This window comes from Typha latifolia, chromosome 4 (assembly GCF_019914945.1).
Source record: "Typha latifolia isolate L0001 chromosome 4, TyphaL0001v2, whole genome shotgun sequence".
NCBI lineage: Eukaryota > Viridiplantae > Streptophyta > Magnoliopsida > Poales > Typhaceae > Typha > Typha latifolia.
This window is the reverse complement of record NC_133089.1, coordinates 2,272,368-2,286,410: the sequence shown is the minus strand read 5'-3', so window position 1 is coordinate 2,286,410 and position 14,043 is coordinate 2,272,368. Positions and strand designations below refer to the sequence as shown.

The following is a 14,043-nucleotide window of genomic DNA, read 5'->3' as shown; positions in this document are numbered from 1 at the left end:
GTGCTTTCAAGTTCTAACTGAGGCCAACTCAACAGCAATAAATCTTTCAGCAGCTTCCCAAGTACCCAACAGAGATCCACGAAATTTACAATTGGTGTTTAACTCGATTTTAGCCTAGAGAAAACTGATCTAAAGAAGGTATTAGTGTCAATACTAATACGGAGCCTTGACTTTCTACAAAGATATTTAAGATTCTAAAAAGAATTGGCGACACATATAAACTCCCAGTTGTTTGCTAATAATGCCATTTTTGCTGTACAGAAGCTCTGCTTAGCAAAGACTGCAGCTTGATTCAATTCACTGTCAATATCTCCCAACATCATCACAGTAAGAAGAAAAAATAGGGTTGAATCAACCGTCTTAACGATCTGATCTGCCGTTCCTGCTAGCATACAGTAGGGCTTCTGATCTCTCACCATAATGCTTTGCCTTCGCTTTGTCAAAGCGTGCTCTCCGTACTGCCTGTTGGATTTGGCGTTCATGCTCTTTGAGCATGTCATCCATGTTCCCTCCTGGAGGCATCAATGGTCCAGAATAGTGGATTCTGTTCTTCTTCGTGCCATTTGCCTGTCCATACATTCAAAAATATTAGCATTAGAAGAAAGTAAGAGTAATAATTTTCCCACTAAAAGACTAAGTCCAAATAAAACACAAAAAGTATAAATTACTTGCTGTAAAGATAAGTAGGCATTTGGGTCAGTGAAGTGGATATCTGGTTATATGTTCTACATTAATCACGCACATTCTAAATAAGATACTTATGGTCGTAGAGATAGAATCAAGTTAATGGTTTGAGTGTTGTAAAATAAAATAATCGTAGTAAAATTTGAATTGGAAAAACTATCGGAAATCTAAGGACATCGAACAGAGTTTTATTGTAATATACTTTTTGTGTCTATGATTTTCCACCTATGATTTTTCTTTACCTCATCAGGCATTCTGTTATCTATGGTGAGAGCTTCCAGATGCAGCCTAAGGCTTCTTTTGATTCCCAATAGGCAGCAATTTCCGAACAAAACTTTTTCATGGTTTTATTAAAGAGTCAATACAAGTCACTACTCTTCAATCATTATTTAGATAATGATCCAATTTACTTCAGGAAAAGTAAATCAAGATTACCACAATAGGCTCCTTTCTTCCAACTCCATCATCCTTCTTATGAGAAGAGGAAGGTCTATCCAGCAAGTGATGGGTCCATTCCTGCTTGTCTGAGGTATCAGCAACACCGGCTTGATTGTATGATGAGCCCGATCGATCCTCTGGCAAGTATGGATGCTTAGAATTAACTCTGAGATTGTCAAACCTCTCAGCATTGCTTCTTGCTCCGAGAGGACCTGAGAAGTTAGACAAACCAGCAACACCACCCTGAGGCATGTATGATCTGTATGTCTTCTGTTCTGGACCATTTGGTCGTCCAAAGGAAGTGGACGAACGACCAGGGTACACAAGAGAAACACGATGAGGAGAACCATTCTCTGCCGTTTTTCCCAGAGGATCAACTGGGAAACTTGATCCGCCATCCTCCTGTGGAATATACTTGTAACTTCTGCTTTTGGGGTTTTCATGTACTAGTCGTTTCTGCACCAGCCATTGAACACAAATTTTACAGCTACACTATATCAACATTGAAGTGGCTTAAAAAAAAATTCCCTACTAATCCACAATCAGAGGTATATCACTAGGCTGCTATATTATGGATCAAACTAACTGATACCAACAGTTTACGAAGATATAACTCAGAATTTACATGTATTTCTGTTCTAAAGAGAAATCTTTCACTGATGAGTAAGCAGAAAAAGGATAATTGCACCTACGAAAATGTGTTTAATTAATAGTTATGACTATGGATATAATATTAGGTAAAGTTGTAGGTTATTCTTTTTATCGCTGCTTTAATCATGAAGGTAATACTGTATTTCATGGCTCCCAACAAGAGTGTTGATGGCCACTACTATCAGTAGTATTTTCCCCTTTCTATGATTGTCTTGATTTTGACCCCAAAAAAAATGTTTATGACATACCTGCAATTCAGCATCTGACACAGGAAGTGGTTTCCTCCTCCCAGACTCAGATTCCTGACCTTTAACAGCAGCTGCTCTTTGCCTGTGTATAAGTAATACCAGAGATAAGAACCAGCAAACTTAGCATGAACCAATAAGCAAATATTATCATTTTTTATGCCTATTTATTTCTGAGAAATTTCTGTTAAGCATGCTTATTTCAACAGAATAAAGTACCTCCTAGCTTCCTCATCTCGCAGCTTAGCATTATACTCCTTGCTGGGTGGATACTTGGGCAGACTTGATGGATCACAAGCAAAAGGCTTCGTAGTGAAAAACTGAAGGGATTAAATAGAATTAGTAGTATAAATCTGTAAATTGGGGAACATGATGCACCACATAAAAGAAGAGTTCCTGAAGTTCAAACCAAATTAAAAGTAAGCGAAAAAATGCGAGTAAGATCTTGTATAATATATGCAGCAGAAACTAGAAAGTGGATATGGTATTAAGTATTAACCATGAAAAAAGAATAGGTAGAAATTCCTGTAATTCTAGCATAGCATGCCCAAGCATCTACTCAATAGAAGGCCGGAATTCCTGTAATTCTAGAATATTGTATTTAATATATAAGTACTCCACTGCACTTCGCAAAGATTCCTGCATCTACTCAACCCCTTTGGGTCAGAGTCTTGGAAGCATTTCATGAAGAACAAGTAGTTAGAAACTTGATGTGAAGAAACAAAAAATTCAAGAGAGAATAACACTTCGTGAGTTTCAAGTATCAACGAGCTCGTTATATTCAATAATCGCAGAAAGCATAGTGACTAATTTAAACATATGTCTGATTTGTATTCTTTGGGAATAGGTGAAGTATAATGAAACATTCCACATAATGCAAACCTACTGTAAAACTGTAAGATGTTAAGCACATAGTAGTGCATAAAAATGTGAAACACATTTAAATAAAATTAACCAGAGAATATATTGATCATAAGATAGAAAATTTTCAAACTAAAGTGGCCAGATATGTACCTCACTCTGAAGTGCAGAAGCTGCAGTTCCCCTAGCCACTGGTTCTACAGCAAGAAGGCAATCCAAAAGAGCTAAAGCTGAAGGAGGGAAATCCTTAAATGCCTCACCAACACAGCGTCGATATGGATGTTGCGGTTTAAAAATGGTTGCACATGACAACTTTAAATTTGTCCAAAACTCCTCTGATGGAGAACCACAAAGTTTGAATATTTTGTGCAATTGTTCCACCTAGAAGGATATCATAAGCAGAGGTAATTATCAAGTATTAGCAGCACCCAGAAAACAAACTTAAAGATAGGTTAGTGAGGACGACTGAAACATGCACTCCAAGGAAAATAATGAGAAGATATACAGAAGCTATATCTTCAGCATACGCAAAAACTGAAAACAAAAAATTCATGCATGCACAAGATTTTGCAACCTCTGTACACAGGGCTCAAGCCAACAGAGAGCTTGGAGAGGAAAGATGCAGTCAACGTAAAGCACATGGTGCCAGAGCCACAAGACACTCACTTCTTACTTGTCGATTATACAATGATTTATTCTGGCTGATTGCACCTATGTTAAGAGAGTACTTAAAGAATCCAAGAGTGAGAAATTTAATGGGTGTTGATGATGGCCTGGAATATTAGTTTTCCTGCAAACCTTCTTCAAAATCTTCATGTATGATAGTATATTATTCAGTAAGCAGTATACCTCCGTTCTTCCTGGCATGATGGGTCTCCCAGCAAGCAATTCTGCAAGGATGCAGCCAGTACTCCACAGGTCAACAGAAGCACTGTAGTCAGTTGCTCCGAGCAAAAGCTCAGGAGGGCGATACCACAGCGTTACAACTCGACTTGTTAATTGCTGCTTCTGATTGGGGTTAAAAAATGTAGCAAGACCAAAATCTGCTATTTTAAGGATGCCATTATTATCAATCAGAAGATTTGCCCCCTTAATATCTCGATGCAGAACCCCACGATTATGGCAGTGCTCAAGCCCACAAAGTAACTGTTGCATATAACATTTAACCTGAAATGTGCTCCAGAATGAGGATAGGCAAAATGAAGAGAACCCAATAAAATAAATTTATGAAGCGGGAAGAAAGTCTGATTTTCTGCAGGAAACACCTGGGGCTCAGTGAACTTGATACCGGGTGTAGCTGCAAGTCCTGCAAGATCATGTTCCATGTACTCAAATACAAGACACAAGCTGCTTGACACACGCGATGTAACTAGACCTTCAAGCTTCACAATATTTGGGTGATCAAGTCTGCGTAGAATATGAATTTCCCTTGCCATGAACCGGACACTCTCAGGATCCACATTGGCAAATCGTACTTTCTTAAGTGCAACTATTTTTCCAGTTTCAAGATCACGGGCTTTGTACACATTGCTATAAGTTCCTTGTCCAATCTGAATATATGATAAGAAAGGTTGAACATAAAATTGTTCATACTCTTAATATGATACTTGACAAGACAGCATTAAGAAAAAAAGTACATCCAATAACATTCAAACTGAATATAATGTCACCTAGAAACATGGAAAAATCATGACATGAAAAGATGACAATTTCCTAACGTAAGGTCAATCACTTCGTCATAAAATCTTTAACTAAGAAAGTTTTAAAAATATCAAGGAAACAAGTAACCAATAAGAAAATGCAACTAACAAACCTTTTGCATACTTTATTTGATTTTGATTTGATTCACCATTGAGTCACCTTATATGTGAGTGTCAACTGACCTTATTATCGTAAGTTTTAATGAGGTGTTCTGATCCAGAAACCAATTCTGTGACAAGTATCCACAGATCTAAGAGAGCACTATAACATAGAATTAGAGCATAGGAACATATAGAGAGCAGGTGGGAAGATCTAATTTCAGTACTCAGTAATCTCAAGATCATGACCTCAAGATTGAGAAGTCTGTTCCATCAGAAGAATGAACCTTTTTCATTGTCAGCACTACACAAAAAGAGTACAAAGACAAAACATTTCTGGATGCTCACGCTGAATTTGGTTGTGAATCTGAAATCAATGTTTAGCTATGCAATAAATATAGACACTTTATGCCTGCCAATATTTCAAGGATGATCATAAATTTATAACATCTTACTACTATTTGGGTTGGCAAAGAAAAATGTTATCAGTTATCGCCCGACCATTTGAAGCCCTCACAATCTTTCAATTGACTCAACCAGGTTAAAAACCATATCAATCATTTCTACTGATCTCTATCATTCAGATCAGCTGCCTGTCTGGGCATCTACCCATCAGTCTGACCATCCCACCTAATAATATTCCATTACCTACTATTATTAGATGCAAATCATAAAGTTAATTCAAAGATGATCAATGTTAATTGTTGATTAAAGGACAATAGTCAAAGATGCTTATCTAATCATAAAGGAGAAAAGTTGTAGAACATGTGGATAAGCATTTGATAAGTACAAGATGTAAGATCAACCTCCTCCTATTTTCACATTTCAATCATATACAATACTATGCAGAAAGGTGCTGTCATGAGTTCATAAAGATTGCAACTAAAGCCAACTTGAGCCAAGAGTTTCGTTCTTCTTCTTCATTCTACACCTTCATATTTATTATAGGAGGACATAAAAGAACAAAAGGATATTGAACACTTATATATGACATTCCTGCAATTAAGTGGTACCAATGGAACAAAAAGCTGAAGAATATCAGAATCACAATGGCAAACTAAAGAAGATTTGCTTCCTTTTCCTTAATTTAAATATTGAGGACAGCAATGAGCAGTAAACTGACCTTGTCTATCTTTTCAAATGATTCTGCTTTCCTAGGCAGCCAACCTCTCACCGCCTCTCCGGCTACTTCTGTGAGCCAGCGAGGCCAACCTGCTGCCACATGCTCACCTTCAATCCCATTGGGCACGTCAGAGATTCTTATATTGGCCTCCTCGTTTCTAACAACAATTCTTGAATTGGGGCCTGCCCCATTAGCCCCATCATCCATGGTAGCCCGTCTCTGGTGCCCAGCACTTTTCCTACTATTTCTATCAACAACAACAGCCACTTCCTTTTCTCCGTCGTCCTGCGAGAGCAGAGGTGGCGTATTAGCCACATTCTCCTCCAGCTTAGGAATAAGCCTTGCTGTGCTCCCATCACTTATAATCCTTGCTCCAGAATCTAGTACCACAACCTCCTCCTCCTCCTCCCTCCTCTTCGACGAACTCACCAATCGCCGAAGCGAATTGCTTGAGCCTCTGCTTGGCTTGATCTGGCCGTGCTCATCTCCACTGGTTGCTTTGGAGCTAACGCAGCCCATAAGCACAAACAACTACCGCCCTCTTCCCCACCAAGCTGCACAAGGTACCGATTTGATTCCAGATGCATCAAGTAACACCAAATTGACCCCTTTCTCACCAAATTGAACCCAAAACCATCGGAAGATCCTTTTTGGGCACCCTTGGTACCCTAGATCCAACGGAGAGAAGCACCGCAACTCTTCAGTCCAGATTCCAGAAACCCAACTCCCCCCAAACTCTCTCAAATCTCTCAAGAACTCGATCAAAGGCACAACAGACTCCGCCGCGTACTATTCTTCGTGTCCGATCCGATTCCGTGACCGGAGCTACCAAAATCGCCGAGACCCAGATAAAGAAGCATGGTTAGGGACACTGGAATCCGATAAAAATCCCATCTTGCCGCGTGAATCTCGAAAATTCAAGATCGACTTTTGACAAAACTTTTTACTCCTCCCTATATTCGCCTCCCTTCCTCGCTCTTCCTATTTTATGGACACCAAAATATCGATTTGGAAAACGCCGTAGAGCTTGAAAAAAAGAAAACGCAGAAAAGGTACAAAAAATATCAACAAAATATAAAATAAAAGATTTAGATTTGGGTAAAAGATACTTTTTATGAGTAAATGCTACCTTTTCTTTTATAATTTTTATTATTATTGTTTTTTTTTTAATGGAATTATTCTAGTCACCGCCAAAACACACGGATTACGGTCAGATATGATTTTAAAACAAATAATAATAATAACGCAATATCCCCCAACAAAGCACGCAATAAATGAGTAATTAATACTTCTTATAAATAACAAAAATATTGCTTAATTATATTGTATAATAACTAATCTCACAAACAATCTACAAAATAAATTATGTTGATATAATTTTATTAATTGATAGTTTAGAAAAAATTAAATTATTTATAGATCTTATATTATTTTTAATATAATTAAGATATTCTTTAAAAAATATGAAAAAAACATCTTCTATTTCTTACTTCTTAAAAAGTAATATTTAAAGAACAAAAATCTGGTTTTTTTTATAAAAAATTAAATATTATTACCATCCAACTCTAATATAGATCGGTGGTCGGAGCAATAGTTCGGTGACGCAAATGATTCGTAGTCTAAATTAGGCAGCTTAGTATATTGGCTAAAATTTAAGTCCTCCTATTCACAAAGATTTGTTCGGTCTATATCTAACATTCTTCTGACTCTTAAATAATCTAAATAATTAAATATTATTTAATTTGATACAAAGTAGATTAGTGCTAAGAAAACTTTTCCATCTATCAAGTCACAATTTGGATAAATTCCAGCTTATAATTAATTTGCAAGAAACCTCCATTCTATTACCTGATAGTGTGGGTTTGGTTTTCGTCAACCCTTCATGAAGAAGGTAAGGAAATTTCCAAGGGATTACAAATGTTGCTGAGGTGTTTAAAAACTGGATTATTCTCTTCTTCTTTTTTCTTAAAGAATCAAACATGAATGGGGAAGATGATTTCTTCGAAGTTGCTTCGTCTAGAAGAAAAATGTCTTGTATTTAATGACGTTGACTAGTAGCAATCTTATAAATCTTGTTGCTTAAACATGAATATCTAAAGAAAAATAGAACCGATGGTGAAATTGAGATTTATAATATTCATTTCTTTCAACCAGTTGAAATTCTAATATTTGAATGCTATCTCTCTCTCTCTCTCTCTGTTCTTAATCTCTCTCCTGTCTCTTTCCTAGACATGCTTCCAATTTTAATTCAAACTACCATGCAGTTAAATCTAATTTAAACTTTATTTTAATATGATTAGATTCGCATAATTTATGGTCTAATTTATGTACTTTACTTTCAAATTCAAATCCATCTTATTATTATTATTATTATTTTGCTCTCTCTCCGTAGTTAATATCCAATAATAACTTATTGGCTCTTTAAACACTTAGTAATGAGAGACTACTAACAATGCGAGAGCTTCTGTATGAGGACACCTGAATTCAATCTTTCCGACAAAATTTTGAATGCAACCAACGCACACGGATTTGGTGCAAATTAACTAGGGTGATAAATGTTGACAAATTCGACATAATAACTTAGATTATTAAGAGATTTAATTTTAATTTAATTAATAATCAAGTTATATTTGTATTTATTTTTTTAATCTATCTCTGACATGATAACTCATTTACGGCACAATAATCGAAGTATAATTCAATACTTCGTTTATAATCTGAATAAATCTGTTTGTAATCCGAATAATTTTTATAAATTTAAATAACTGTGTTACTCACTAACCCATATTAGTTAATAAATTAATCATGTTCATGTTTCAGTCTATTGTCGTCTTTATATTTGCATTGCCATGACTAGACTCGGGCCTTCTCAAACCCAACTAATTCAACCCGGGTTTGCCACCCCCTAAGATTAAGTTATGTATCTTAGTCTAACCATATTAGTAGATATACGTCAACGTAGCGATCATACATATCCCACGGTCTAAAATTCTAAGACTCGTGTATTCTTTTTGTGCACCATAAGATTTGAGTGAATATAATTCAAATTATTACACACTTATTGATACATTGATGTAGATCTAATAGTGTGCTAGCATTCAATTTGGTCCCCTCCAAGTTTCAATCTGATCCTCTCAAACTCTTATTAGATTAGAAGTATTTATTTCAAATTTTATATTGTTTTAACTTTTAAAATAGTTATAAAATAACCAACTCTGCAGAGAGAGAGAGATCGAAGTAATTGAACGCAAAGAAGCTCCAAAACAAGCTTCCACCCGTCGCCTTCTCATCCTCCAGGCACGACGTGTGCATGGCTCACATGCATCCTTACTCCTCTTTTCTCTCTCTTTCTCTCTCTTTCTCTCTCTCTCTCTCTCTCCAGCTCTCCTTGTTCTTATCTTCTTTCCCATTAATTAAGAACAGAGACCAACTCCTATTTCTTGTTGCTTCCTCTCTTGATTTCTACTTTGTGGTTGTCGTGGTGGTGGTGGTCATGGATTTCTTAAACTCCATACTTAACTTTGTTGTGCCACCGGCAAGCATGGTGATGATGTCCTTTGCATGGCCAACCCTCACCTTCCTCCATGCATTGGAGTGGCTATTCAACAGCTTGTACAGTGAGGACATGGAGAACAAGGTGGTGGTGATCACCGGAGCTTCGTCGGCGATCGGCGAGGTAAATTAGTTTAGACGACTCCATTATTGAGGTTTAGGAGACTATCCATGTATATCTTTTGTCATTTTTTTTTTCCTAAAAGTAAATGTGAAGTTTGTAATCAGAGGGGACGAGGATAATTGGAAAATAAATTGTTCTATGAAAAATATCTCTTTCTGGTGTTGTATAACTCAAGTCATGGTACATACAAGGAGTGATTAAATTGTCATGATAGCAGGAAGGGATTTTATTCTCATTACATTGTGAACCATAGTTTGTATTTTATCTTGAGTTGATTCTTATGGTTTTTCCTTTAATAATTCTGCTTTAAGAAAAACAGAGCATGTTTATAATTTGTTAATTGAAGTACTATTAGCAATGGAAACCATTTTTAAGATAAAGTGCTGATCAGGTTACACTATCTACTTCATAGTTGACATAGATGAAGATCTTTATTGCTCTCTCTGTTAAATTTTGATCACATTCTATATGGATGCCAACATTTTCATGTAACTATCATTGGATTGGCATGATCTTGAGATTATCATGCAAAACTGCTGTGCAGCAAATAGCATATGAGTATGCTAGAAGGAAGGCAAATCTAGTGTTGGTGGCGAGAAGGGAGCAGAGACTGTTTGGAATTAGGGAAAATGCGCGGCTATTGGGCGCGAAACAAGTCCTTGTGATCGCCGCAGACGTCGTCAAGGAGGAGGATTGCAGAAGATTCATTGGTGATACCATAAGTTATTTTGGCTATTGTATGCCACTCTCTCTTCTTCTAACATGAGTTGAATGTAGCTAGTTACTTAAAATTATTAATCTATTCTTATTTATAGCATACTTGCATACTTGCATTTTGCTCAAATTTCCCAATTTTGATATGTAGTGAATCATCTTGTCAACACTGCTAGTCTTGGGCATACCTTCTACTTTGAGGAGGCTGCAGACACTTCATTTTTTCCCCATATGATGGTACGTAAAAATTACATTCCTTAAAAGATTACATCCTTTCTCTTTGCATGGTTGCTCTTGTTTCAATATATAGATCAAATTTTAATTTCGTTACAACTTAGTCACTAGATTCGGAATCATTGTACATACCAGGATATAAATTTCTGGGGAAATGTTTATCCGACGTACGTCGCCCTCCCTTATCTGCGGCAAAACCGCGGTCGAGTCCTCGTGAATGCATCCGTCGAGAGCTGGCTGCCGATGCCGCGGATGAGCTTATATGCAGTAAGTAGTAGTAAGAGAGGTCTCTGAACAAAGTATAACATTTATCAGTAATTAGTTTCTTCGATTTATTAGGCTGCCAAGGCCGCTCTGATAAATTTCTACGAGACGCTGAGATTCGAGGTGAAGGACGATGTCGGGATCACGATTGCGACCCACGGGTGGATCGGCAGCGAGATGAGCAGCGGCAGGATCATGCTGGAAGAAGGAGCAGAGATGCAATGGAAGGAAGAGAGAGAGGTACTCACTCACTATCACTGATCATTAGAGTATACGTCTCTGTTTGCGTTGTTCGAGCTTGTACATGAATGTACCTTAGCCAGTGTTACATGTTTACATAGGTGCCTCTTACCGGAGGACACGTCGAGGAGTTTGCGAAGATGATGGTCGCCGGCGCTTGCCGCGGCGATGCATATGTGAAGCACCCGAGTTGGTATGACATATTCCTGCTCTACCGCGTGCTGGCTCCCGATGTGCTCGGGTGGACTTTCCGGTTGCTCCTGTCGACGCAAGGCGCCAGGAAGCCGTCGCAGATCGGCACGGGGCGGCCGCTCCTCCTCGAGGCTTCGCCGGTTCGAGTGGCGCCTCTCGCTTTCGCGCCACTGTCTCCCCAGCAACAAAGGGCAGAGTAAGGAGAGCTGTGTGATGTATGCTAGTATTAATGTGGTGGTGCTCTTCGATGATGAGTAGTTTTCTTCTTCTGGTTGTTGATGTCGTTGTTTGTGAGAAGTCCAGAAACTTTAATTCTCGTGTGTAGATACTGCTGTCAAATAAGGCATATGACATGAGCCATCTTTTATTAGGCAATAAGTAGTTGATAGACTGAGGTGAGAAGAATTGCCTACTCTTTTGTGGTTAGTCTGATCAGAAGTCTGCGCCGTTATAGTTGTGGATATTATAATAGCGTCGACTTTTGGCTAGATTTTGGTATTTAGCTTATGGGACTGGAGGAGTCCAAAGGCTTTGATGCCCACTCCTCCCTCCCTCCCAAAAGACCACCTCTTCCGCATCCAAAGGTGCATTCCGACATCATGGAAGAAACCCACAATTCGCGCTCCAACCCCATCACCGTGGAAGAAGAGGAAGAAGAAGAAGAAGCAGAGCTCGGAAGAACCACCGAACCAACTCCTCTTCTCCCTCGTAGACTCCATCAAGTCCCTCTCCACTTTGGGCCACCTCTCCGAGGCCTTCACCACCTACTCCCTCCTTAGACTCCACTCCCCACCTCTTGCCCTCGTCCTTCTCCGACCCGTTTCGTGTCTTCTCCATTGCTCCACTTCGCAAAGGGCTCTTCTTGCGGGAGAGCAGCTCCATGCACATATTGTCTCTCTTGGGTTCCAAGACCATCCCTTTTTGGTGCCCAAGCTCACCTCTTTCTACGCCGCCCTTGACCTTCTCGTCGAAGCTCGTGCCGTCGTCGAAGGGGCGAAAAAGTTGCAAACTTTGCCGTGGAATCTGCTGATTTGGGCTTATATCCGAAATGGGTTGTGGCAAGATGCCATTTTTAGCTATAAAAAGATGGTGGAATTGGGCGTGTGGGTGAACAAGTTTACATACCCGTCTGTTCTCAGGGCCTGCGGGGAGATTTTTGAATTGGATTTGGGGAGGGAGGTACATAGACGTATAGGTGAGAGTGTTTTAGAGTGGGATTTGTGTGTCTGGAATTCTGTGGTAGGGATGTATGCAAAGTGCAATGAGTTGGATACTGCCAGGAAACTGTTTGACGGAATGGTTGAGAGAGATGTAATTACCTGGAATTCGATGATATCGGGGTATGCACTGAAGGGGATGTGGGAGGAGGCTTTTGAGTTGCTGCAACTGATGCCGGAGACCTCAGGAGTGAACACCGTGACTTGGAATGCTGTTCTTGCGGGGAATCTGCAAATGGGTAATTATGTAGAGGTGATTAGGTTGATCTCCCAAATGGGGAAGGGTGATTCAATGATAGATTTCGTGACACTAGTAATTGGTTTGAAGGCATGCTCCAAAGTCAAAAATGAGAAAGTGGGTAAGGAGATCCATGGTTTGAGCACACGTCTTCACTGTGACAAGCTTGAGAATATTATAAATGCTTTGATCACAATGTACTTCAGGTGTAGGAACATAGCTGATGCTTATATTTTGTTTAGGATGAGTACAATTCGGAGTGTAGTAACTTGGAATTCCATGTTGGCTGGCTATAGGCACATGGACCAAACAGAGGAAGCTTCTTTGCTTTTTCGAGAGATGATTGGTTCCGGTGTGCAGCCGAATTATGTTACAGTGCTAACAATGATTTCGCTTAGTGCACGCATTGCAAACCTCCAACATGGGAGGGAACTGCACTGTTACATCATCAAGCAAAGATTAGAGGGCTATGAGTTGGCACAGAACTCTCTTGTAGACATGTATTCCAAGTCAGGAAGGATCTCATCTGCCCACAGGGTGTTTGATACTATAAGGTATCATGACAAGATCCCCTACACATCATTGATTTTAGGTTATGGAATACAAGGGGAGGGGACTAATTCATTGAAGCTTTTCAATGAGATGATTAGCCGTGGAATTGAGCCAGATCATATAACAATGGTGGCCATCTTGTCAGCATGCAGTCACTCCGGACTTGTTGCAGAAGGACAAATTCTCTTCGATAAAATGGTTGCAGTACATGGCATCATACCCAGACTGGAGCACTTTTCTTGTATGGTTGACTTATATAGTCAGGCAGGTTTGCTAAGGACAGCAGAAGAGATAATTGATAGAATGCCACTCCAGCCAAGTGCAGCCATGCTGGCAACACTTATTGAGGCTTGCAGGATCCATGGGAATATAAAGATAGGGGAAAGGGCAGCAAAGAAGCTGTTGGAAATGAGGTCAGATAATCCTAGCCACTATGTAGTGATTCAGAATATGTATGCATCTGCTAGATGCTGGCAAGAGCTAGCAATGGTCAGATCATTGATGATAAAGATGGGCTTAAGGAAAGGTCCCAGTCATTCATGGCTGCATTTGGGGTATGATTTGTATCCGTTCCAGCTAGAGGACAATTTAAAGCAACAGGAACACATTATTTTCATGCTGTTGGAAGGATTGTCTGATCACATGAGGGATGTCGGATTTGCTTGTAATGAGGAAGTGAAGTGTTTGGCAGTTGGTTGATGAAATTCTGCAGGACGATCAGTATCTATTTTGAAACTATATACTAGTTGGATATGAGGTCAGAGATGATCCCGTCCACTACATAGTGATTCAGTGTGTATGCCTCTGCTAAATGCTGTCAAGGGCTAGCTATGATTAGATCTTCGATGACAACAGGCCAACAGGGTTTAAAGATATCCAGGCATTCATGACTACATTTAGAGTATGGTTCAAAAT

General features: G+C 39.0%; 3 protein-coding genes across 3 annotated transcripts; 2 read left to right on the top strand and 1 right to left on the bottom strand.

The window, feature by feature from the left end:
* Positions 1 to 4: 4 nt before the first annotated feature.
* On the bottom strand, positions 5 to 6,811 carry LOC140787252 (probable serine/threonine-protein kinase At1g54610). The gene is made up of 8 exons (XM_073136065.1): positions 5,802 to 6,811; positions 4,145 to 4,429; positions 3,729 to 4,046; positions 3,033 to 3,260; positions 2,238 to 2,338; positions 2,022 to 2,103; positions 1,120 to 1,578; positions 5 to 567 (listed from the first exon to the last, which is right to left on the bottom strand). Exons 1-8 carry the CDS (start codon positions 6,318 to 6,320, stop codon positions 361 to 363), a joined length of 2,199 nt encoding a protein of 732 aa, XP_072992166.1. The 5' UTR covers positions 6,321 to 6,811; the 3' UTR covers positions 5 to 360.
* Positions 6,812 to 9,124: 2,313 nt separating this feature from the next.
* LOC140786875 (11-beta-hydroxysteroid dehydrogenase B) lies at positions 9,125 to 11,496 on the top strand. Its single transcript, XM_073135577.1, has 6 exons — positions 9,125 to 9,477; positions 10,022 to 10,214; positions 10,343 to 10,428; positions 10,561 to 10,692; positions 10,765 to 10,929; positions 11,031 to 11,496. Exons 1-6 carry the CDS (start codon positions 9,295 to 9,297, stop codon positions 11,319 to 11,321), a joined length of 1,050 nt encoding a protein of 349 aa, XP_072991678.1. The 5' UTR covers positions 9,125 to 9,294; the 3' UTR covers positions 11,322 to 11,496.
* A 159-nt stretch (positions 11,497 to 11,655) lies between these two features.
* Positions 11,656 to 13,827, top strand: LOC140787624 (pentatricopeptide repeat-containing protein At1g71490-like). The gene has a single exon (XM_073136643.1). The coding sequence runs from the start codon at positions 11,656 to 11,658 to the stop codon at positions 13,825 to 13,827; it is 2,172 nt and encodes a 723-aa protein (XP_072992744.1).
* Positions 13,828 to 14,043: the final 216 nt, after the last annotated feature.